At 39.9% G+C, this 27406-nt stretch overlaps 1 protein-coding gene across 1 annotated transcript in view; it reads right to left on the minus strand.

The window, feature by feature from the left end:
• Positions 1-27406, minus strand: part of LOC111875547 (tachykinin-like peptides receptor 99D) — a 366779-nt gene that overhangs the window by 42173 nt on the left and 297200 nt on the right. Inside the window, exon 4 of the mRNA XM_033755858.1 lies at positions 13176-13372. Coding sequence (XP_033611749.1) covers positions 13176-13372 — 197 coding nt within the window. The remainder of the gene's footprint in view (positions 1-13175; positions 13373-27406) is intronic.

Genomic DNA, 27406 nt, shown 5'->3' on the forward strand with positions numbered 1-27406 from the left:
CGCATAAGGCTGACAATCTTACCACCATCTTTGAGCCGATTTTCTAGAGAGAATATGGGAGCCTCGACGTCTCATAACCTTATTGGCCTTCACGGTCTGTTACAGGGATACCTTTACATATTTACATATATATACCAAAGGTGCTGAAATCAACAAAATCTAAACTTAAATCCAAAAATTCACTACGTGAGTACATGCATTTACATAGGGCCCTATGCATTCTAGAAAACACCGTTTCAGAGTGCTGAGAATATCGAGCTGCAATTTCTCCGCGATCATAGTAGTCTCTCATGCAACCTATACGAGAAAGTAAAAGAGATAAATGTAAAGTTTTATGGAAAAACTTAAAAGAGGAGATCATTTGAAACATCTGGATGTAGATCTGGAGAAAATATTGAGAGGGGTGTTAAATAAACAACTTGATGGGTATGGATTGGCCTTATTTCCCTTCTGGGGGCATGGACGGACTCTTGTAAACACGTGATACATCTTCGGGTTCAATAAAAGGAGCATAGTTAATTGATTAGCTGAGCTATTATCAACATCTCTATTGTTTTGCTCCACGGGCCTTAATTAGTTATCGTTAAATATTCAACAGTGAAGATTTCGTAATTACATGTTTCAACTCCATACGGAACCAAACATGTCTAAAAATGGTTATGTAACACATTAATACTAACACATCTCTTCAACTCTCATGCCAAAAACAAACCACTTTCACATTTCATATTATTCTATTCTTTGTTTCTTGTATTTGTAAAAAGCGTATGATTTTTGGTTGGAATTAGACTGCTTTATGCCAGGATCCTGTGTTAAAGAAGGACTTCAAACTTTCTCTTTTCCGTAACAGATTAATCAGTCAATAGACTTGCTGGCTAGGGTTAGATTCGTATCAGAAGTAGCCGTCTTATTCAGAGTGCCTCTGGGGCTTGCCCAGGCAACATATGTAGCACGATACTTTACCAAGGGGTGAAGATAACCACTGAACTCTATCTAATAATCATGAAATATTTACTTCCTCATTGATGATGCGCTGAAAGCAAAAAGGAAAATTTACTTTCGTATTATATTATTAACTTTTTCTCACTGGCCCTTCCAGCCCATTTAGGGTCCTGATCTCTTAGTCAGTTCCGTATTCATTTTTCACAGACGGCAGGAGCCCTTGGACTGGTGATTAGCTCGTCGCAAGGCCTCTACCTAAACACAGGACAACACAAACACAGAATAAACACATACACATACTAAACATATATGCTTTGAGTGGGATTTGAACCCACAATTCCAGCGTTTGAGAGAGCGAAGGCAGTTCATGCCTTAGACCGCAGGGTTACTGTAACATTATGTTGTTCATTGGGATAATACGTAAAATCAAGGATGGCGAGATGGACAGAGCATATAGAATGGAGATGAGAATTTGTTAAAAAAATTTAGTTGGAAATCTTGAAAGGATGACAGAATTTTGTTGACCTAGGAATGCGTGGTAGGATACTGTTAAATAAAGGTATAACAGAAATATGACGGAAGAATTTATGTACATAGAATTCGTTTGGATGGGGACGAAATTGGCGGCTCTTGTGGAAACTGGAATGAACCCGTGGGTTCAACACGTGTTTCTTTTATTCGCTTAGAGGGGGGTGGAGTCCAACTGGGTGCACTCGGCAGGGCGGCCACTGATTGGCCTATTGTAGCCTGCCCCGGGTGATTATGATGATGGAGAATTTTGTGGAATGAAGATTGGCAGGGGAAACCGAAGTGCTCGGAGAAAACCCGCCCCAGCACAACTTTGTCCACCACAAATCCCCTTTGACCAGACCCGGGATCGAACCCGGGCCACCGCGGTGGGAAGCCAGCGACTAACCGCTTGAGCTATGGCACGGCCTAACACAAGGTGTTATCTTTTTTCTAATTTAGCCGTTAATACGAGTAGTTTTTCAGGAGGGACTCTCTTCCGCGAAGTTCATTTATACCTTACCATCTATCATGTATGTTTCATTCCTGTTCCCGTTTGATTTTCCTTGTGGGGTAGATGCACTGCTCGGAACCGGTTGTTGCTGTGTTCTACAGCGTTCTGTTTTCATTTTCCTTTATTTTATGGGTTTATCCACCTCTCGCGCTTCAGATTCTGGTTTCGTTGTGTGTTTAATTCAAATTCCGGAGATCGGGACTAGCTCTCTCGATTGGTCCCCGCTGAGTAGGTTTTGCCTGAGGGCGGAGACAGAATCCAGTCTTCTAAACGTAATGTTTTGCTTAGATACAAACAGGACAATGGAGAAAGTCTATAAACGTAATATTTGTATGGAATGTTTTCCTTACACTCTTAAAGCAAGTGTCACGTAACTTCGAAGAAGGCCAAGAGTAACCTTGAATGCGCAGAAGAAAATTTTCAGAAAAGGGGGTGGGTTCGAGGGAGTGGGAAGTGACAGGCGGCCAGTTGTTTGTATATATGCCCTCTGCCTGTAGGCTCCTCCCCTTGCCTGTCTGGCGGTGTTGTTGTTCCGGGTATGTAGACCTTATCTATGTCTCATCCTTGATGTCAGAGACCAAATTTCACACCCATACAAAACTAGAGCAAAATTATATTTGTATTTTCGTATATTTGTGTCTGAGTGCAGTGACTTATGACAGACGCAATATGAAGAGGTGATGGCAAGTTAATTCTAGTGCCATTGTGCTTCCGTTCGCTGTAAGAACATGGCGGCTGTATCAGCCAGTCTGGGGGGGTCTTTAGGACGGAGAAGTGGAGAGATTGTGGCATCCAGAAGCGAAACTGAATACCGATCACAAATTTGAAACTAATTGTTGGCATGACTGAAATGTTATTCAACGTCATTGAATCAATTAAGCCGATTAGTGCATCTGCAACAATGAAGTGAACGCTGATGTAACCGAACAGCACTGAAGACGAACTCGACTAACTGACCATAATATCTTGTTTTCTTTTCAACCACTTCCACATAAGAAGTTATTCGTAATCATGACTGTTATATCAGCGAAGAGTTCGCAGTTGATTAATAAGCGAGATAAGTCTATGTTCGAGAGTTTTTGATGCAAATGTATATTAGTAAGGAAGTTCTCAGCAGTTTTGATAGACAGGTTTTATTTTGTGTAAGTGTAAGACTTTAAGTTTTCACGGCTGTGACTATGAAGAATGCCGTCTTCTGGGATGTGGCGCCGTGTAGATATTGTGTAAACCGACGGTTCGGAGTAACGTGTCGCCTCAATCTTCAGGGTATAAAAATTCTCGATCGACGAACCAGCGTGAGCAGGCGTGTAACACATTCTATAGACTGCTGACACGAAGAAAAACAACTCCCATGAAGTTTGATGTCATAGTGTACGTATTATATGTATTATCCTTTTTATTTTCTAGTACTATTTGAGAGGCTGATGACAATTACATATAGGCTACAAAGCAATTGTTTATATTAGTGTCCTGTTGAACATGCTTCAAATATACATGCGAGGAGAGATTATATTTTCTATAATCCTGAACATGCAAAGTCAAACATTCTTATTTCTCATACGTCAAGCGTCCGCTTGGATTGGTCTGTCAACTATAGAGCAGAGCTTTCAGGCACGATTTTATTGTACCTATTTATATGCCTGTGTCATCTAGTCGCCAACTCCGAAAATAAAATACCCAACTTTTTTATGAACTAATTCACGCTTCATAATAAGTACTAATTACATATAGCTACATAGGGTATTATCAAGACTCACAAAATGTAAACAATACATTGAAACAAAAACTAATTGCCTGCTCCTGCCCTAATGTACACTTCTATACAACGCGGCAAAAATAAATCGCAGGTGACGAAGCTCAAAAATGTGTTGCTATAGCAACACGCAAATAAACGCACTGAGGATTTATAGCGTAAATTTCACATTATTCGTGAGTCTGATAGCGAAATATTTATCCTTCCGGAAATCAGAAAAATCGTTTTCGAACTAGCGGCTGTGTCAGCCTCTGTGCTTCTCTTCACTCAGCATTTCAATCAGCAGAACACGATGACAGAATTACGATATAACCTCCGTTCTTTTCATATTTACATCAAATACGTGTGGGTCCATAGACGAGACAATGCATTTTGTTAGTGGTTTGTGCCTGTTCACATATCAAGCAGAGGTGCGTTGTGAATTCGTTGTGACTGTGATGGGTACAAGAGCATGTCTGTTTTGTGGTCTCATGTCCCGGATCGCGCAACGTGTAGACTCACTGCGGCTTAAATGCTTGCATATTATACTCGTACACTACATGTTTCTGCAAACCTACATAGAATAGGAGTAATATTAAAACCTTCTACAGAAATTATTAATTCACCTCTTCATTAATGGCTTTTGGTTAAATTTACTGTTTATCGATATCCCTGCGAAATTTAATTTCTCTTTAAATTGAAGAGCATGCCGTGCCCCGTTGTAGAATTTTCTGTGCACGTATTAAACGTACGGAAGAGGCAGAAAATTGTTTTCAACAAAGCTATAGCCAATAATGATATTTTGTGTGTTCCATGTTTTCTTCATAAAACTTAATATTAAGATAAATGTAATATATAAAGTTGTCCCTGTGCTTAAGTAATTAACCACTACTGCATAAAGGTGTATGGGGGAGTGGATATATAGATCCTCATTTGTTTGACCTCGGCAATAGTTGGAGGTGAGTGGTCAGTTTCACGCCTCGGCCGCTTTACCTTCGGAGAAAATGCCCCTGTAAACATTGGATAGGAGGCTGGGTGGGCCCAAGAGCCGGCCTGGATGATTTGGAGGAGAGGAAATTCTTGACCCTATTCGAACTCCAACCCCTCAGTCATCCAACCAATAGCCAGTCGCTATACCGACAACGCTAACTCTAATGCAACACTAAGACGGACATCAAAAGTATATGAACACCAAAGGGGCTCTGTGCCTTCTCGATGAATTCGCGTCTCTTCGCTCCCCTTCCTCCCTTTCCTTTATCCTTTTGCAAACTGTGAGTCGTCCCCTAACTTCTCATTAAAAACAGTGAATTGTATCATGTTTATCCTGCAGATGACACAGTTTCCAACACAGAGCTGCCATCTATGTATGTGAAAACTACTCGGCGAGAGGCACCCATAACAAATACACACAGTCAGGTAATACTCACAGTCGTAAACCGCCTCATACCATATCTATAAATTTATTGACGAGAATTCGTAGGTGGAAGTGGACGTGGGAGACACAGGATTTTTAAAATAAAAGAAAGTTTTTGGCTTCTCCCTTATGTAGAGATAAAACTTTTATCGAATTATTGAACACATGTTCGTTTCCCTACCGGCCATTTCGTCTGACAAAGTTCCCTTTGCTGTTCACATCATTTTTTCCTTCTAACTTTCAGAACAAACAAAGCTTTAAAACAGATCAGAAAGCATAAACGATCCTGACACCGCAGGGGGTAAAATAAACTGCAGCACTGCACTCGTTTCCCTGTACGGTAATTCCACACTGCCAGGGGTATCAAGAATTCATAACAGTCACGTGACTGATAATATGATTCTGAATGCTACAGTACTGAGACTATCATGCAGTTGGTTATGCAGCTAGGATCACAGGAAGTATTTCATAGCTATCGCAGGAATTTGAGAGAAATACTGAATTGAACAATTGGTAATAGATACATCGAAATAGATCAATGATCAACAGAATATAGTATTCAAAATGAAAAACACGATTGTGAATAATGGTAAGTTAAACTAATTACGGTGTATAAACATCATGTCATAAAAGCGTACTGGGGTGTTGGAGGTTAATGTCCACGTATTTTAACTCCTACCTTAGGACCGCACCATAGCTCAAGTGGTTAATCGCCCGGGTTCGATCCCGGGTCTGGTCAAGTGGGATTTGTAGTGGTTAAAGTGGCGCTGGAGCAGGTTTTCTCCGAGTACTTCGGTTTTCCCTGCCAATCTTCATTCCACCAATTGCTCCACAATCACCCTCATCTATCATCTGGGGCTGGTAAAATAGGCCAGAAGTGGCCGCAGTACAAGGGATATGTCCCACTCCACTCCTACCTTAGATAGTGATGTAACAACGCTACTTATTTGAATTTCAGTATTAGATGGACGGTACCTGACAGCTTGTAGCTCCCGTCACTAAATTCCTGAAGAAAGAAACGCCGTGTCTCGCTGCACAAAATAATGGCTCGGTCCTACATCTGTTCGCAACTCGCTGTAACCGAATAAGAATATTACAGTTCAAATCTCGGTAAGGGTGACAGAGGCGCTGTCCTTACGGCAACATCCAGAACTACTGTGGGGCCCTCGAGGGTGTCTACCCAGGGATGAATCAGACGAAATGAAACTCGCCTCTAACTGAAGAATGCCCCTTTCTGGGATGTGTCGCCGTGTAGATATTGTGTAAACCGACGTTTCTGAGAAACGTATCGCCTCCATCTTCAGGGCATAAAATAAAATATCCTCGAGCGACAAACCAGCGTGAGCAGGTGGCTGCAGACAAGATCTACACAGCGCCGCATCACAGAAGACGGCATTCTTCATATTCACCGCCGTGAAAACCTTATATCTTACATTGCCTCTAGCTAAATCCGAGATTTAACTGCGCCGATGTTTGCTTCAACATGTCCTGCAAGCCCTTTTGTTGATATGAGCATCAACATCCACTTTATTAACATATTAACATAGGTAGCCTAGTTTCTAGGTGGGTGGACAATATTAAAATGGATCTTAGAGAGATAGGATGGGATGTTATGGATTGGATTGATCTGGCTCAGGATAGGGACCAGTGGAGGGCTCTTGTGAACACGGTAATGAACTTTCGGGTTCCATAACATGCTGGGTAATTCTTGAGTAGCTGCAGAATTGGCGACTAGTCCAGAAGGGCTCAGATTAATGAGTAAGTAAGTAAGCAAGGTAGCCTAGTTACTTTAAAATTCTATTCTCGAGAGAAATACTCTACAGATATAAATGTTATAGTTCTTAAATTCTTTACTTCTTTACATAAAATCTTTCATTAGTATGGATTCGAGTATCGCTCTACGATTTGTACTAAAATTAAATCACTTCTACATCAACACACAGAGCATGAGAGCGATTACATAAAAAGTCTGGAGATGGCAGTGTTGTGAACGGCTTGGTTTTAATTAAAAGCGATTATTGGAGCTGATTGCAGCATTAAATAAAATGGATTTGCTCTGCCTGTTCGACAAAAAGCCTTTTAATAATCAGCTAATAGCAGATCTGACAAGCAATGTTTCAATTTATGAAGGAATGCGAGGAATCCACATTATCATGGAGAGCGTAAAGCGTTTGTCACGTATATGCTCTGAACTAATTTCAAACACCGTTGTGAGGACGTGATATACGCACACCACGGTGGAGAGTTACTCACCCGCATGTCATTAACGACTGTTTCTTGTGTTTCATTTCAGGGTTATGTTTTCTGGGTTAAATTTTACTTAACGCAATTTTATCTCCCTCACCGAACCATTTATTTTAAGCGTACGTTCATGCATAAGGAAAAATTATATACCATACCATACCATACCATACCAACCGGCTCTACGGTTCTTTGTGGGCCTTAGCCTCCTGCACTAACAGCCTCCAAGCATATTTGTCCATCACAATGGATCTCCAATCTTTGGCTTTCAATATCCTAAGGTCTTCTCTGACACCTCCCAGTTCAGTTAATTATACATTCGATAACTCATTCATTCTTCTACATACTATGTAACAATCTGCCAACTTGCCTAATCATTTTTGATGATCCGTCTATTGTTACTGAGGCTTTCTTTTGTATTTTTAACTCTCCAGACAAAGGTTAACGACATTGGATGAAATCTAGTACTAATGGTAGCAAAAACCGCCGGTTTATAAGCGATGTAGTGACAGGTATGACCGCTGCTAGGCAACGGTTCGGTAAAGATTCCCGACGTTACGCTCTCAACAAAATAAGGATATCCGTTGCTGGGCAACGGGTCGCTAGACACTTTTCCGCTACAAAAAATAAGCACATAAGCAAATGTTTGATGTGGTCACCTCTATTCAGTCCTTCCTGAAGTTATAAAGGGAGATCACGTGCGAACGCTCAGTCAGTTCAGAAGTTGTAAGAGAACTGACACAGGAGAATGAGAATGGAGCGAGTCCTCGGCAGTAGATTGATTCTGGGCTGTTGTTAATTGACTGTAATTAAGAGTAATTATAATAGGAGTGTCGATAAATCTAATCATCCAATCCACAATCCGTTATCATCAGTCACGGAACCCCGTACACGTGACAATATCAAAAGTTCAGTCCTTTCACATTCTACAGTACTTCACACAGTTCTGCATCATGAGCCTATATAAAACATGAAGGAGGAGTTAACCGCTTCACTCATTTCGGTAGGACTGATAGGCGACGATTTACGAAAAAGCCAATTTTATCTTGGAAAATTGAAAAGCCTATATTCGAAATTAACAGGGAATTAAACCTTTCACTCTAATTGGCAGGGAGGATATGAAATGAGTTGCGAAAGAGCCAATTTTAGTCTCCGCAAATAGAATACACACAACATGGGTTGTTCGGAAGTTACATAACAACGCTCTCTCAACGCACAGACTGTGAAGTATCGAGTGTGATGGTAAGGTTATTATGAAGAGGATAGCAGTCTGTCAGGAGTTAACAATACGGCATTCGGCTGGAGGACATAGCGTTGATGTTTCTGAGTCTATTTCAGAAGCAAATCCTTAACTTCTGGATTATAAATTTTGAAAGTTGTGTGTCTGTGGACATGAGTTGTTTGCGCAGATCTCTCGCGAAAATAGCTAATTTGGAAGATCTTGAAGAAGAACCTTTTGCAAAGCTCACCAATTACAGACTACATACCCGGCTGACGTCTGGATCAGGCAACGGCGGTCATATGCTTGCTTCCACCTAATTCGTTTTTGACTTTAGAATATTACTGTACGTCAACAGATTTTCCTTGTGTCTACCGAAAGAAGGCTCTACCATTAGAAGTGAACAGAGCATAGAATTCACTAATATAATGACGTAAACGGAACTGCCACTAGACTTCACTTTTCCAAAACTTGCGAACTTCTCCACAATTAAATTCTAAAACTGCAGTATTTTTAAAAAAGGTCGTTCAAGATCTACTGTGATCAATACTTAGCACCCAATTCCTGTGATTATAACTTCCCTCCTGGTATTCTGAGTGGCTAAGACAAAACACAGTTGGGCGTGGTCACTCGCGCACTCCTTACACATAAGTTACTGAAACCCCAGCTGCAAAACAAAGGAGAATACCTACCGGGAGACGCATGGCGATATCTCCAGGTTCTGCACAGAGACTGCGAAGTCGTGTAAGATGTTCTACTCACTAAGATGTATCACTCACTCATGGAACTGAGTCTTTCTTGAGAAGTCGTCAATTGTGCAGCTACTCAAGAATTTCCCAACATTTTATGGAACCCGAAGGTTCATTACCGTGTTCACAAGAGCCCCCCACTGGTCCCTATCCGCAGCCATATCATTCCAGTCCCTATCATCCCATACTATCTCTCAAATATCCATTTTAATATTACCCTCCCATCTATATCTATATATTCCTAGTGATCTCTTTCCTATGGGCTTTCCCACCAAAATCCTATATGTATTCCTCTTCTTCATAATTCGTGCTACATGAGCTGCCCACCTCATCCTCCTTGACTTCCTCTTTATAATTATACCTGGCGAAAAGTACAAGTTGTGAAGTTCATCATTATGCCGTTTTCTCCAACCTCCTGCTCTAAGATGTATATTTTAACATTATATTTACATATCCCAAAGCGTTTATTTGCATGAAAATTGTGGAAATACGTGACTTTGGTAACTTGAAGCTCCATATACAAGCAACAATTACAGTGACTTGAACGTCACAGTGATTCTCGTGGGTTCACAGACCTGAAATACGATTTACCTCGAAATCTGTTCCCATTTCATTAAGTCCACACATTAAGCCATATCTAGTTGCATGATGGTCAGGTCATCTTTGGCATACGTGTTGGTTAATAAGTATGAAGTTTTTCCCGTTCCTAAGCACAACTACATCAAAGAACATATTAAAGTACAGATTCATGTATACTTAAGCACGAGACTAGATGGAGTTGAGCGATCAACACCACCGCCTCCAGCCGTTTTATCCCCGAGGAAGAGATGATCAGGACCCACTGGCCTGGAAGTGACGGCGAAGAGGGAATTCACTGACTCTGTCAGAAACATAAACCCAATCGTTGGCCTGTAACTGCATTTCCTAGTTCTCTGATGGGTTCATAATCCCAGATACGTTTAGTGATTCTGTCATGCCATTTTTCCCAGATATTTAATTAACTGCTTTCCACGAAGTATTTCAAGTTCTAAATTATACACGAGTAGCTCTATTATCATTCGGGAAGGCAGAACCTACTTTCCATTGCAAATAACACGTCATTAAATTTGTTTTTCATTCGTTTGTGTTTTGTTTATTAATGGATAAGTACTCTACAGATGACGGGCATTGAACTGATAAAACACTGTTCATGACAACTGCTCACTAAACACATCTTCAAACAGTAGAACAATCGTAATGTAGGCTTAATGACAGCAATTTCAGCATGCAATTTTACATAACTACATGCAGAATATCGTATTTCATATTCCGTGCGTAAAAGCGGTGGAAATGGATTCATTGAACACATTCTAAAAATGTAACGTAAAACATGGTTGTATCATGCTATACTAGACGGGTTTCGTGTATAATCATTGCCTCAAATATAAACTGTCAGGCGTCGTGGATATTCAAGCATTAAGTGAAGAAACGCGTATTTCACTTCGGAGAACCGATGTTTTACAAATCAGGAGCACTTAAGAAGAACTGAAAGCTTTATTCTTCTACTTTTGAGTTATTCTTTCATCAGAAAGATTCACGACTTTGCACATTTCACATGTATTGACGATAATGTATAAAATGTATTATTGAGAATAACAATCCAACATGCGGAATGAATCAAACTACAGATGTTACAATTCAGAGAAAAGAAAATTATTTTTTGACCAGTTTCCTTCGATAGTCAACACAATTACAAATTATTTCTGACAAAAGTTGCTGATCAGAGTGAGATTTACAATATATTGTTTAGAATCGTTTACTTTTGCAAAGAGCCACTTGTGAGAGAGCTAATAAAGGAAGATCTGAAAGTCATGATCAAGTACTCACAATAGGTAACACTTCTGACTTGTGTTCTGGAGATGCCCATTTCGAATCTCTATCGAAACACCTACTATCCTGACTGTGTTTTTTCGTGAGTTTTCTCAGTCCAATCAAGCTAATTCCGGAACAGCACCTTAACACTTCAAACATTTAATTACTTCAACTAACATGCAAGAATTCATTTCGTAATTCAGAGGAAACACAGAGCGTGCATAGTCCTTCCCTGATTAAGAAAATTAATAACTTGAAACCCTTACTAGATAGAAACATACGGTTTGTAGCATAACGAAGTCCAACTCGTAGAATTTTTTTATTTACAGTTGCACAACCTGTGTTCGACCTTGGTAGCGCTGCAATTGTCAATATAAAAATTGAGTCTATGAATTAGAGAGCTCAGTATGTCTTTTAGTTTCACGAAACGAAATCGCCACTTATAGTCCAGCGAAACTTCAGACGTGAGTATGGATGACATCTGCCAGATGTTAAAAGCATCACAGGTTAGTATGCAAAGTTTAAAGAGACTGGCAATGTTGATGACCGTAAAGGACCTGGCAGGCCTAGTGTGAGTGAGAAGACTGTTGACGCTGTGAATTATGCTTCTCAACGCAGTCCGCGAAAGTTAACCCGTCTTTTCTCAAATGAACTTCGTATACCTCAGAGCACAGTTTTAAATATTTTGCAAAAAACGGCTGAGTTTATGGGCATACAAAGTGCAACTCATTCAAACATTGGAGCCAGACGATGATCCCCGACGTGCTGCTCTTGCAACAGAGATGTTGCAACGAACTGATGAAGACAATGATTCTCTGACGCGTGTGTTCTTCTGATGAGGGCACCTTTCACACTTCGGGGAAGGTAAACAGACACAATGTCCGCATTTTGGTGTTAGAGAACCCACGTGATGTGTTAGAGAATGAGAGAGAGAGCCCTAAATTAAATGTTCGGTGCGCCATAATGCTCAACAAGGTTAGTGGACCATTCTTTTTACTGAGTGCACTATTTAAGCAGTAGTTTACCTAGACATGACGAAGCTCTATGCTCCAACACAGAAGAGTTCCACCTATGGGTAATTCAACAGGCTGGTGCACTGCCACACTGGGGGTCAGCTTTTCGTCAGTTTCCAAAGTTTCCAAACCGATGCATTGGGAGGGACAGTACAACACCACGGACACCACGTTCACCGGACATTGCCCCTCTGAACTTCTGTATGGGGGTATGTGAAGGACGGGGTGTATTCGACATCGGTTCCAGATATTGACACTTTGAAAGCAAGGATAAGAGATGCTTCGGCGATGATGACTGAAGAGAAATTGGAGAAAACATGGAGAAAAATCAAGTATAAAATAGACATTCTCCGTGCAACTAGCTGAGAACAGGTTGAAGTGTACTAATGTAGCACAAGAGAACTTTTTGAGTTGAGGTAAACTTTGTAAAAAAAACGTATATTTGTACATATTATAGTTTTTGTGTAACAAATTTCTGAATTCAAGGAAGTACTTTATATTCACTGTGAATATAACGTCTCAGTCACAAAGACAAAAGCGGTTAATGCTGTTTGGAATGCATTACTTGTTTATTGTGAGAATCATACAAAGCCCACAGATATTCTGTGGACAAGGGCTTCTCTATGTTAAATCCTGTGGTATGTATAGTAACCATTGGGATTTAAAACGTTAAATTATCCAACATGAGTTTCTTTCGAAATTATTTCCAGTTGATAATTCATCAGCGCTGAACTATTCACCTCTGTGTAGTCTCAGTTACTAACAGAACCTTTAAACAAAGCACCAATAAAAACGCATGTAAACTGGGGCTTAAACTGGATCGATATGAACCAGAAATTAAATTCTAGGGATCATGTTTTATGGTGGGTATCGTGATATCAAATTTCATTAAAATTCTTCAAATACTTTCATATCCGGAGTACGAATAGAAAGATACTTGGTGCAAGTAACGCACGGTACAGGAACAAAGCATGGAATTAGTGGTGTGCTTACCGGGAGTTCATCCAGCAGTAGATGATGGGATTGTACATGGAGCTGGACATGGCCAGCCAGTAGATGGCGAGGTATACCTCCTGGATGTACCTCGTGTTGGTGATCTGAGGCACTAGTGCCATCAGTATGAAGTACATGTGGAATGGAAGCCAGCACACGGCGAATATCGACACTACCACGATCATCATCTTCACCACCTGCACATAAATACGCACGTCATTTCATCAGGAGAGGAGTCATAAGCTCTATTTGGGCTTAACAAACAAACAAACTCCGTTGCCTGTAGTCAGCAAACGAAATATACAGACACAGCGACCTCCTGCTTGTCTGCGAAGGTAGTGCCGCCTCTGTGGTCTAATGATCAGAGTTTCTGGCTACAGATTCAAATTTTCCGGGTTCGATTCCCGGGACTACCAGATTTTCTGAGAAGTAGTGGGTCTGAAACGGGGTCCACTCGGCCTCGTGAGGATAACTGACGAACTACTTCAAGGAAATAGTGGCTCCGGTTGAGAAAACCTAGATTAATGGCCATGGGAATCCGTTGCACTGACCACGTGATAAATTTTATCAGAAAAATATTGGCATTTGGGCTTCACATGTTTCACAGATTCGTTACTTCAGATTTTGCTCGCTCAGTGGCACGGATGTTCACAGTCGCTACAATTTTGTTGCAGCAAAACACATCACGCATATTAGGACACTAAGTAGTCAGGTCCAGCTTTGTTTCTCATTAAGTATGCCCGCTATTGAGAAGTATTTTAACCAAGAGCTGTAAATCTTAATGATGCTACGTTTTGTGTACATTCTATGGACTGAAATTTTGAAAACAAAAACTACTTTTCCAGTGGATTTCGCAGTCAAATTTAATGCAGATCTGTTTATATGCTATTAATATATAAGTAACGGACCACCCGGTAGAGTAGCTGGTTGAGACATAATGCTACAAGCCAGAAGGTTGCGGGTTCGATTCCTGAGGAGGTCATTGCATTTTTTCAGTTCACCTAATCCTTCCAGCAACACTATGGCACTGGGGTCGACTCAGCCTCTAACAGAAATGAGTACCAGGAGTCTTCCTGGAGGTAAAGGACGGCGGGCTCGTAAGACTGACAACCTTACAACCATCTGTGAGCCGATTGTCTAGAAAATGTGGAAGCCTCGACCTCTCACAATCCTATGGGCCTCCACAGCCAGTTACAGGGATTGTCTTATCTATTAACTTTTTTTATCGGGGTGACTAATGGAATTATCGCATTCGATCCTGCGACCTTCCGGGTTGTAGCATAGCTCCTCAACCAACTCGGTTACCAAATATTTGATAAATTTTTATTCGTTTCATTCTTTCCAATATTCTGCCTATATTCGAATTAGGTGGCAATTACCGTCTAGGCAATCTGGTGTACATATATAACAAGATATACAAATATAAATCACTCCGTCCAATGTGACCTGTAAGTTTTTTACTACATGAAAACTTAACACCCTTACATGTTTCGGTCTCTGTGGACCATCTTCAGAGGGCAAACATCACTACAAATAGGAAACCACCATCACATAAGTTGTTTAGACGTAAAGTACGTACACTTATATGCTACAATGCATAGTACACAAAATAGAACATTTCACAAACACAGCAGTTTCCTGGGAATGTAAAGTTTCAAAAAAATTATATAAAATTTCTTGATGCTAATAAAAATTATTTTTTTTTATTGTCGATAATTAAAATTCGTAAACCTTTCAGGCTCGTGTTCGTCCTCCCATCGTCCCTCTTGTATGGGGCAGATATTGTGCCACCTGGCTATCTTGATGTAGAGGTTCTTTATATCGTCCAGGGTTTGCTCGTGGCTGCTGTGCTGTTTTCATAACAAGATATGCTTAGTTGGTGATATTTGATGACGTTTATTTGCAACAATTGGCCGTTGAAATTTCAGCAGACACCATAACAAAAAATAGCTTCGGTGATGGAATGAACTGAATGCAGCATGCATGACAAGCTGCGTGGTTCAGTGATACTGTTGTGGTAGGAGGGCAGACATACACGCCTCTCCCCCCGTGGGCTGTACATCATCCTTTTGAACACTCGATACGGTGCATGAGAGGACCCCAGGCTGTTCCTTCAACAGCAGTGCTGTAAATCCGTATAAATGCGTCCATACTGCTGCGGAGCCACAGAGTGACACGTGACACGAGCTACTGTACAGCATTGGTCAGGGCTGCTTGCGCAGTCACTGGACATTTGTATCTAACTGCTCTGTAGTTACGACTATACGGAGAAATTACAAGATGAACAGGTTCGTTGATTAGCCTGTTTACTAGAACGCTCACAGTGATTGTTTAACATCTGATTCTATGAGAACGGGACTATCTAGCCAGAAAAACGGAAGAATAATATTGTCGCGTGTATCAGTGACCGACCGACCGAGCAACGTCGGCGAAGTTAGTGCCAAGTTTACCGGATAGGTGTCGCGTGGTCAGCGCAACGAATCCCCACGGAAGTTAATTTCGGTTTCCTAAACCGGAGCCGCTATTTCCTTGAAATAGCTCCTCAATTATCCTTAGGAGGCTGAGTAGACCCCCGTTCCAGACCCACTACTTCTTAGAAAATCTAGTAGGGCTGGTAATGGAACCCGGACCTCTAAATCTGTATCCAGGAACTTTGACCACTATAGTTCGCCTGCGGACTAAAACCAAGGAGCTTGTTTATAGTTTGTTTTTTGAATTAGTGACAAAAACTTGGGTTTGCAAACACAATCGATTTATTGGATAACTACGAGTCGTAACCGCAAAGAATTACAACACTCCAATTCATAGCAAGAAAAATAACACATAAAGTCTTCAGAACTTTAATTCTAATCTTCGTTTAAGCCTCCGGAACTCTGCTATTGGATTGTCTGTCAGTCCGTTATCTTCGCAGCTCTTATAATTTTCTCTTGAGCCAAGTTAGAAGTCACAACGGTCACAACTGCACTGCGCACCGCCCTAGTCTTTCAGTTGCCTTGGACGGTCCTCTCAATTTAACTGCTGAACTGCTGGTGTCACAGTCAAGGCTAAAGTCACTTTGTGACTGACGGTCAGTCAGCCAGTAAGGGGCTCATGACCAGATACATTATACTGCTTGACAGTTATGCTCTTGTTTTTGTGTGGCGCCCTCTCTGATGAGAGGACGGGTCTGTCATTTGTATATGCTGCTGGCTCTGGCCAGGTCAATGTTTCTCGAGCCCGAGTCTCTCGGGACAATATTTTACGGTCTCAGATTTGAGACTTCCCTTTTCGTCGCCTCCTACGAATCGCAGGGTCGCTGTGGAGGTATTTGACCCCGCCTTGTCTAGAAAGTGTGGAAGCCTCGATGTCTCAAAACTCTATAAGCCTTCACGGCCTGTTACAGGGATAGCTTTATATTTTGTAACTATTTTATGTAACACAGTAATTCAAATTTCAGAATAGGTTTCAATGTACAACAACTTGAATGAATACCGTATCTCGATTCCGAGGTCCTCACATCGGTGACAGCGTTCTGGTATGTAACGCCTTGTAGTCCAGTATAATCTCTTCGAAGTTTCGGAAGAAGTGCAGCCTCTATCTTTAGGGTGGAAGAACAAGTCAAGCAAGAAATAAATACATTAAAATGCTCCCAAAATCGGCGAAATTCTACCGGACTCCATGGCGTTACATCCCAGAAGACAGTGCTCTGTAACGTCATTGTGTTTCGTTCCAAAAATAACTCATCTACATGTGGCCCCTTGACATAATTAATATTAATATAACTTAAAAGTAAAATATTATTCTGTGGGTACTTGTCATAATTTCATTTTTTCTCTCATTCTTACTGCTTTCAGTAGATGTCAGAGAACGTCATTAGTCTTCCCTGGAGAATAACAGTACCACTGCACAGAGGAGCTTGTTCTGAGTGTCGAGTAAACACTGTGTTTCATCAAGAAAAAATAATAAATTCACCTGCGTCTGACATAAGTATGTTCGCAGTACAATGTGGAGTTTATGTAAAAACAAAATGTTCCTATATTTTTAGAAACGCATGACAATGGCCTTCCCTCAATTTTTATACTAGCATGCAGCCTCAGGAAACACAACTCATTGTTTTAAACATGTCTAATAATTATACATTTACATACTAAAATGTGTAAAACCATAGAATTCACAATGTACTTATTTTTACTGCAAAAAATGTCTTGATTCTTGGCTTGAAACGCAGATGTGAGACAGCTTTCTACGTCTTTAGTCTAAATAAAACTGTGATATCTATAATTTCCTTGTACATTTATGTATTAAATTTGTTACATATATGTCAAGAAATACGAACACATTAACGCATATTAAGTTCTAAGACTGGGAAATATTCATCACATTAAGCAGTTTTCGCATCAGATTTTTACAGGACGCTCATAGTATTCCAGTAAGTAATATGGAGATATATATACAATTTCCCGAATAAATTAGAAATATTTTCCAAAATATTTGCAAACTAAAGTGTTCATAATCATTTAATACTAACCAGTTTCCAATTACAGGCACAATTTATTTACAAAAATTGGAAAATTTTCTGTGTTTAAAGCAACAGACCACATTCCACAGCAAAGCAAAACGTATCAAATCTGAAGTGAGCATAATTTCATTAAAAGCAGACACAAGTTTCGGGCCTATGAGGAAAAGGTATCTACGAACAGTTGGAGTAAGCCTGAAAATGTATGGAGCCCATATTTTTGTAATGATAAAATAAGAACAAATTTTTCTTTTTTACAAAATTGGGTCACTTAGTTGCAGATGTTACGGTTAAAAACAAGAATAAACTACATCGTTACCAAATAATCAATTCAAAATGTAATACCTCAAATAAAATTCAAGGTAATCGTATTTTCACAAATATCATTTTAATTAACAATTGAAACTCCTCATAATCATCTTCTTCATATTTATCCACAACCAACTAACTTCATGGTGTTGAGCCCTTCTTTAGAAGCCGCCAGTTGTGCAACTACTCAAGAATATCTGAATATTTTATGGAACCAGAAGTTTCAATACCGTTTTCAATAGAGCCTTCCGCTATTTCTCTATCCTCAAACAAACCAATCGAGTCTATACTTCCTCATCTTATCCCTTTAAGACAAGTTTTAATATTACCCATCCACCAACATCTTGGTCTTCCTAGCTGTCTTTTTCCTTCTGGCATTCCTACCAATATTCTATTAGCATTCCTTTTCGCTATATTCGTGCTACACGTCCTGCCCATCTTATCCTCCTTGACCTGATTATTCTAATTATACTTGGAGAAGAGTACAAGTTATGAAGCTCCTCATTATGCAGTTTTCTCCAACCTCCTGTCACTTCATCTCTCTTCGGTCCAAATATTCTCCTCAACACCCTGTTCTCAAACACCCTCAGTATGTGTTAGAGACCAAGTTTTACACTCATACAGAATCACGGACAAAATTATAGTCTCCTATAATCTAATTTTTACGTTTTTAGACAGCAGACCAGGCCTCTGCCTAAACACAGGACAACACAAATAAACGCATACACATACAAAACATAAATGCCTTAGTTAGGATTCGAACCTACGATCCCGGCTTCCGAGCGAGTGAAGACAGTTCATTCCTCAGACCGCTAGGCTACCGTGACCGGCACTGCCTTAAACAACAAAATAAATTGCACGAAATTTATATTCATGTAATATTACTTGCGTAACTCTCATTCTGAAAATACAGCACAAGACAGAAACCTCTAATGCCAACGCCACCATTAGGCAAGAACCTCAGCCAGTTCTGTCTCTCTCTTGCTCGCATCTACTTCCTTAATAACAACTTTTAGAGCTATCCTTATCTCTTCTTTTCCGTTTTCTAAATTACCGTTTTCCAAGAAGTTTCACCGCTTAACTTATCTCTGTTACAACCATTTGCTCTGCTTTCAAATGCGCGTGCTTTGCGTTCAGTTCTAGAAGAAGATATAGGCACCCGCGACCAAAGAAAGTGACTGACATAGTTCTCTTACACCGGGTGAGCGGCCTCCGTAGTCTAGGAGTAACGTTCCCACCTCATGACTCAACGTACGCGGGTTCAAACCCGGCGGAGGTCGTGGAATTTTTAAGGGCGGAAAAATTCAGGGAACAAGTCCTCCGGGAGGGACTTTAAGCCGTGGGCCCCGTGTCGTAGCTTTACGGCATGTAAAAGAACCTCATGTCTCCAAAGGAGGCCACTGAGCTAAATTAAGGACATTTCCCGCCCAACAGTAGTCTCTAACGCCTCTGGTAGATGGGGGAAGCATTGAGATACCTCTGAGCCAGTAGAGGCCGACCTCGCTGGCTGAGTGGGGACTGAGGGTAAGCACCAATACCGGTAGGGTATAGAGGCTGGTAGAAGATTATAGGGGGAAGCACAATAGATCAAACTGGTCGCGGTGCATGGGGAAACCCACCCCCTCCAATAATAATAATAATAATAATAATAATACACCGGGTGACTCAAGGAATTAACTTTCTGAAATGCGGTAAACATTAACGTCTCAGCAGATCTGAATAAAATTCGTAGAAGATGTGTAGAGCTTATTTAAGTATGTTTATAGAAAAGAGTACCCAGTTCGGTTGATATTTTAAGCAGAGAAATATTTTTTTTTTAATTTATTTTGAATAAAACAGGAATTTTTAACATTTTCAAAGCCCGATTTTCGAAAATGTCGGAAGACACTAAATTTACATTTTTCAAATGCCCAGAATGACCATCAAATTCTCTTCATTTCTGTTACACTACCATATTTGGAACGAACAAAAACAGTGTAGAAATAGAGGAAACCTTTGCCGAAGTCATTACAATAAAAAATATGTCTTGTGGTCTCTCATATCACAAAGTTAACTTCCAATCATCCACCGTGAACAACCCATTAGTGATCACAAAAAGAGGGGGTTCTATTCAGTATCGTTTCTGAAAAAAAAAAAGATTTGATTACACAGAGAATTCCACCTTTTAACATTCGACATGAACATTTCTCTGTGTAACGAATCAACCAAACTGAATAAAGCTCTATTTGCACAAACTGAGAAGCCTTCTACAAAACGCGCATGAGTTTCATTCAAATCCGTAGACTTGATCATGTTTACCATTTCTTTGCCAACTTGATTTCTATTCGCCACGCAGTACAAAAATATTTGTAGGGTTTTGGATAACAGAGATGAGGATGAAAATATTTTAATAGAATGGTATGTAATTTGATACGCGTGTAGTCTTACTAATTCTTCCGGGAAAGTCATATTTGTTTAAGTAATATACCGGATTTGATCAACGTATTGCTGAGCAAAGGCTCGGTAAACAAACCGCAAAAATAGAAGGAAAAATGCGTTTTCTATGCTGTCCGCGCCGAGCAAAATCACGTTGCCAGACAACGCAGCGGTAAACATGTATCCACAACAATGGGAGATGGTGTTTTCAGTGAGGGTCCGTGCAGAGGATTTATCTTGAAGACCATCGGCGCTACAGAACATTTCTTGATAGGAGGGAATTTCGTATTTGAAGAAGAGTTACCTTGTGGTTTGAAGACTTTATCTACTATAGTGCAGTGGGAATGGAGTGTGTAACTTAGTGAGATTTTGACCGTTCCTTTGTTATACATGGGTTGCCAGGAAGAGGCTAGTAAAGACTAGTAGAAATAGACTGAAGAGATTAGTGTGGACTGATTGTAAATTGTATAAATCAGCAAGAGTGTAATAATTATTTGTAGTTATGGCCTGTAGGCTGTTAATAAATCCAATTACCAATCCAAACCCGCGCCTCAGTGACCCAGACATGAGACCGTAGCTTCGCCAAATTATGTGAATATTGAAACTTTTTAGACTTATTTATTAATATGACATATAATATCGTATTAGGTTATAGCACACTTATTTTGAAGGAAATGATTTTACCAGTGTGTTACAGACTGAAAAGTATATTTGAAATTTTATGGCCAGAAATTACAAATGGATTTACAAATCATAGGATATTCATATAAAATTATTTACAAACTTCTTTTTATTCCAACATATCTCTTGTCAAGGGAGAAAGGAATATATATAACGCTAAATTACATTAAACTGTGGATTAAAGGTTAGGTAACTTTAGGTGATTTAAATTTTCTTGGGACAAAATGAAACAAAACCTCTGAAATTCCTCGAAACCACCTCTTTAACAAGAACTTATCAGACGTGCACTGTCTCTTCTTAGACAAACAGTAAAAGTTAGAAGAATCTAGACCATATAAAACTGGATAATTCTTTTGTTTCAAGTAACCTCATCTACAAGCATTAGCATTCTTCGTATGTCACAGTCTCGGAGCTTCAGTCGGTAAGTAACCACTCATTCATATTGGAGCAGTGCTCGTGTGCGGTTTGAAATTTGGCACGACTACTACGTTCCCCATGATTTCCTCAACCTCTATGTCATTCCCCTCTACGCAACCTCAGCGGTTGACAAAGACTATAAACCATACGGTTAAAGAATAATCAAAACATTGAAAACCTAATTTCGTTATGGTGCACGAATCTGAAGAGGATAACGGCGCTTGGTTCTGTGCTCCTGCTCGATGCGCACTACTGAGCGTAGGGGTTCAATGAACAGCACCCCTAGCTCCCCTGGCTCAGATGTCTCGTGCGTTCCACAGTACTTCCAGCTAAATTACCTCAAACCGGCCCTGGTCACTTTCTTCCACATCTGTAGCCCTGTAAAGGGACGGCCACACAGAGCGCTATGCTATGTTCGCTACGTATGCTACGTACGCTGTGTACACTCTGCGACGCAGCTAACATAGGGAACATAGCGTACGTAGCGTACGGAAGTCTGTGTGGCCAGTCACATTGGCAATAAAGGGATATATTTTTCTGTTCGTATAGCGAACATAGCGTACGTAGCGCTCTGTGTGGCCGAAACTTTAAAGTAACTGTAATCTCTAGACTCTGCATATATGTTCCGGTTATAAAGTTGAAAAGTATGTAGTAGACAAAGAATGCGACACACATGAAGCAAATACGTTTTGAAGACAAATATTGAGTTGTAAATCCTGACGTGGAGAAACACAAACGTAAATATCTGGCTAGATGTCCTGCCAGCCCCTCCTCCAGCCGGTCAGCTCTTCAGGCAGCCAACCATCTAAGCTTCTTTTGTTAGAAGTAGACTACACAATACGGGTAATATCAAAGCCGGCAAGTGAGACTAGTTCTCAGCCAGGTCCATTCATAGCTTAATTCACTAAGTTATAACTTAATATTTTCCTTACATCTTCTTCCCGATCTTCCAGTTGTCCCGTCAATAAGAAATTTCCACAACAAATTCTGTATGTATATATCTATCGCAACCAATTCACGTGTCTAGACATGTGTCTAGACTGTTTACAAAACAAAACAAAAAACTCCGTGGTTTTAGTCCGGAAGCGAACTATACCGACCGAGAGACCGCCGCTTGTCGGCGAAGCTAGTACCAACTTCAGCGGATAGAGGGTGTCGTGTGATCAGCGCAACTACTCCCCATGGCCATTAATCTCGGTTTTCTAGACCGGAGCTACTATTTCCTTGAAATAGTCCCTCAATTATCCTCACGAGGCTGAGTGGACCCCGTTCCAGACCCACTACTTCTCAGAAAAATCTGGTAGCTCCTGGAATCGAACCCTGACTTCTGGATCTGTAGACGGGAACTCTGACCACTAGACCACAGAGGCCGCCAACAATACTGTATATGCAGACTGAAAACTGAATACCTCTTTAGGTCCAAATACTTTCCAAGGCAAATTTGTTATCAATCAACTGTAAGTTCGTTTCTTTCTCATAGTTGGGGCCCATGTTATAAAGTTTTTGGGGCGAATAGGAGGACAATATCAAAATTACTGAGTGAAATTTGAAGTTCTTCTGGAGGTGACAATGCGCAGTATTGTCTTCCTTTAAAAACAAAGTTATAAACATGTGGAATGAATAGAAGCAGCTCATTGTTGTGATTCAGTGTTGAGATTTGTGATGATATGTAGTGATCCTGGGGTTCCATGCACACAAGGCAGTTATTGATGCAGTGATGAAGTATAAACATTTCACAGAAGATCATGTTTCACGGAGCCACATTTTAAATATGGGAAAGAAATGTTAAATTTTATCTTTGGAATTCACGGAACATAAGAAACGTTTTAGACAACAACATTCTCCTCTCTTTTATAATTCCGGGAAAGTTACAAGGATTCAATTTCTTTTCTGTCATCATAGGCTTAGATTTTGTGGAAATATCCAACATTGTCGTGTGTTCATGCTCAGTGTAATCTCTACAGACAGGCATGTATATCGATATATATCGATACTCGGAATGGAACAAAGAAAAATGTATATACTTGCAGTATTCACATAGCCATCTCTTTAACTCTGTCTCTCTGTGCCTTTGTAGTTGCAGAACCTGGACGTCTGGGTCTAACTGTTCATTTCAGTGCTAAATCTGATAAGCTGCGTTCTGTGGATATCCAGCTGCACTTCACCGGGAAATTCACCATTTCTTGACTAGTTCTTCGCAGATTTCCTCGGTCCTTTGATGTTAATGCTTGAAAAGTACCATAAAGTTCATAATCATTTCCCTCCCAGTCACTTTGTGTTCATCATGTACACACTGTCTAGTTTCGCTGAACACTAAACTCTTTTGTGTGCAGACATAGCCCCCGGACTTTGCGCGTCATCCACCTCAGTGGCATGACATTAGCTATTTCTAAAATGGGCGCGTGTCTACCCACTCACACGAGGACGGGTATGAATGCAGTTTCCTAACTGTAATACATTATCGCCAGAACCCTCTAGAACTGACTAGATATAGCGTTGTTATATAACCTACGAACGGACCTCCTGGTGGTGACATCAAACAGTCTGTGCTGTGGATCTAACTGGCTCAAATCTATGTTCTTATAGCACAAGTCATAGACATATATATGTAGATACATATGTACTTTTCACAGGCATTGGAACACAGTACACGTAGCACATGAACCCTGATAAGACTGGACACTTCTGAAATGAAACAGTTCGCAAAACTTCAATGTCTATCTGAAACATCTGCAACTGTAGGAAACTGCAGCAAAAAATATACACAGAAGTGGACCACTAAATCATAGCCCTATTTATTTATATTTTCTGCTAGTCTCTAACAAAATAGAGTCAAGCATTCCGAATTAATGACCTCATCTCGGAATTTGTTGTTGTGTACTTACACAGATAAGGTGTAGAGTTACAAAGAACTATTTCTTTTCAGAAGATCAATTACTTCAAGTCCATCACGCAAACTATTCCCTGTGTCAAAATATCCGTCGGCAACCTGGCATGGCACTCAAAGGCAGGTAATGTGAATTATAGAGACACAACATTTGTATCATGTCATTTCGCCGTGTTCTGCTCCTGCGAGTTCCGAAATTTAAAGCAGAGAGTTTGGGGACTTTATTGTAAATAACTACTGTTACTAATTAGTTTGGATACAAAAGATATATCAGCATGAAAATTGTCCGTCAAATACACTGTCTTGAAAGACTTCTTCTCTATTACAAAATATTTTGAAAGTGACTGACTTCATTGCTCACAACTGTGTGAGACGGAGCATGTTTGATCCCAGTACGTGTTAGCCACGTGATCTGCAGTATGCTAGTAGTGACGGGCAAATGCTATTTTCAAATTCATCTAGGTAACTATTATTGTTGTTATTATAAAATTGCACCTCTGCTAGATGTGCTTCTGCCGCTAATGTTATTTGTAGGACGTTGACGTCTTTGAACCAAAAACTCTGTTGATGAAACATATTTTATACTGAATTAATTAAACTAATATTATTATTATTATTATTTTTATTAATTTCGTCATTATTATTATTATTATTATTATCTTGATCTTATTCACGAATTGAACAAAGCAGCATTTTCTTGATGGAAATACTTTAATTGTGCCTTACGCTTGTTAAATCCATGCCACTCCTCATGCCCTAATGTTCACAGCAGCCAATTATTGTACCTTCTATTTCAGCTTCAGAATGAAAGAGCTAACAATTAATGTAGAGAAATTAACTATATTATTATTTCTGCAAAACTATTAGTACTTTGAAGAAAGCAGTCTTGTTCATAGTCACCGCCGTGAAAACCTCAAATCTACATCAGTACTTTGAAGAACGTCGTCTTCTGGGATCTGGCGCCGTGNCGTTGGATGTATGTTTACATTATACTTTACTTTAGTTATATCCAAGGTTGAATACGCTTCAGTAGTTTGGAATTCCATTCAGCAGAAATTTACGACTCTCTGTTTTATACGTTTTTTCCCTCAAGTATAATACTGTTACGATTTTGCTTTAGAACAATTGAAATTGCACACCTTGCAAAAGAGGAGATATCACCTTGATGCGCTCTTCCTTATTCAAGTTTATCGTGGTTCTGTACTTCGCCCTTCTTCTTTGGAAATTGCTGGCCTTCGGGTCCCTGTTCGATATATCCGAGACTTTCCTATGTTCCATGTCTGTTCTATTAGTAAAAATTGTCCCTCTGCTACATCACGAAACCTCAGCATTCCTAGTTCATGACTCATGCGGGCAGATAGCAGTGTGTACGTGTCCATGCTACATACGTGGCACTACATACAAAGACCTCTGCCCGGTTGCAAAGCTTGCGAAACATTGGGCTGCAACTGGTTGACGTATAATTACATATATTTCTTGATTTGGATTTGGCAGAGATTGGGACTTTGTGTATTTTACTCAATGTCATGCTTCAGAAATTGGTTTATATATGCACAAATGTGTTCCCTGTGGAAAACTACCTGGAAGGCTGTATTTAAGCTTCCTATTGCATTACTATATCTAATACTGTTCATTGTACTACACAGTCTGTCAACAACGCAACAAATTTTTCCTTTCTCCTTACGATTTCACTGCAGTGTAGCAGTTTCAGCATAGTAAGACACTTGAAGATGGATTTTTAGGGACGAAACATGTTGCGTGTCTAAAGTGAAAGTGTAAGAAAGGAGGAACAATTTGTTGCATTGTTAACGGACTGTGTAGTACAATAAACAGCATTACATAGAAGCCGATTCTTAAAAAAAAATGTAAGATGATCTGTCCCGACGATTTTAATATACGTGATATCTCACCAATAAAGACGGTTATCCAAAAGCCTGTGAAATTACTGAAAAAAAAACTGTCAATATGAAAGGATGGTCACCTTTTGAATATTGTGACTGTGTCTTGCAACGGTTGGCCCTTACATTGGACAAAAGACCTCGTGACTCACTGCGAAAATTTGAGTAACACACTGTGATGCCTTACAGAAGGTATGATAGACATATCAAGAACTTGAGCATGTTTACTTTTATGATGAATTTCATGCATATATAATGGCATAAGATCGTGTAGGAAGGACTCTGTATTGTGAGTGACGGCTTGGAAAGTCTGAGAGGAACTCGCAGAAGTACATTTGGCCGCTTCTGTGTTGCTTGTTTCTTCCGGGGTCTAGAAACTCTCGGAGTATTTGCATATGGGCAGCGAAGCATTCCAGTGTAGCTCGTGAAACGTCAGTGCGTCCTGTCAGATTGGAGCATGGCGGGCAGCATCGCGGAGTTTGATCGTGGTACCCACTGTTGCCACAGACACTATAAACTCTTAGCTGCACATTCACAAAGTTCAACTCATTAGACATGTCACTGAAGAGAAGACTGCTAAAGCATGAAGGCAGAGAAGTGGCGCAACAAGTTTCAGTTGGGGGTGGAGCATGGACGAGCTATCCCTTTTAATTAGGGATCGCTAATTTCGAAATAATATCACCATTGATATCTCTAAGAAGATATGGCCCTAATAATAATTCAATTCAATTCGTGTTTATTTATGTGCAAACTTAACAGCACAGTGGCCAATTACAAAGTTAGCACGAGTACATAGAAATACACAAAAATTAAAGAGCAAAATAAAAAGTATGACAGTCTATACAATATCAATAAATTAGTAACAATTCCAAGAAAAGAAAAGAAAAGAAAAAAAAATAATTTAGCCTTAACAGGCGAGAAAAATAAAATAAGTACATTTCGAATGGTTATTCCTTTATGTGATGAGAAAGGACAATACACATACATACACACATGGAAGTTAATAATAATAATAATAATAATAATAATAATAATAACCCAATTAATTCTTATTAATTCGTGTGGCAGCTCAACATCCTAATTTAAATCAATTCAATTCATGTTTAATTATGTACAACAGCACAGAGGC

This window comes from Cryptotermes secundus, unplaced genomic scaffold, assembly GCF_002891405.2.
Source record: "Cryptotermes secundus unplaced genomic scaffold, Csec_1.0 scaffold468, whole genome shotgun sequence".
NCBI classification, from domain to species: domain Eukaryota; kingdom Metazoa; phylum Arthropoda; class Insecta; order Blattodea; family Kalotermitidae; genus Cryptotermes; species Cryptotermes secundus.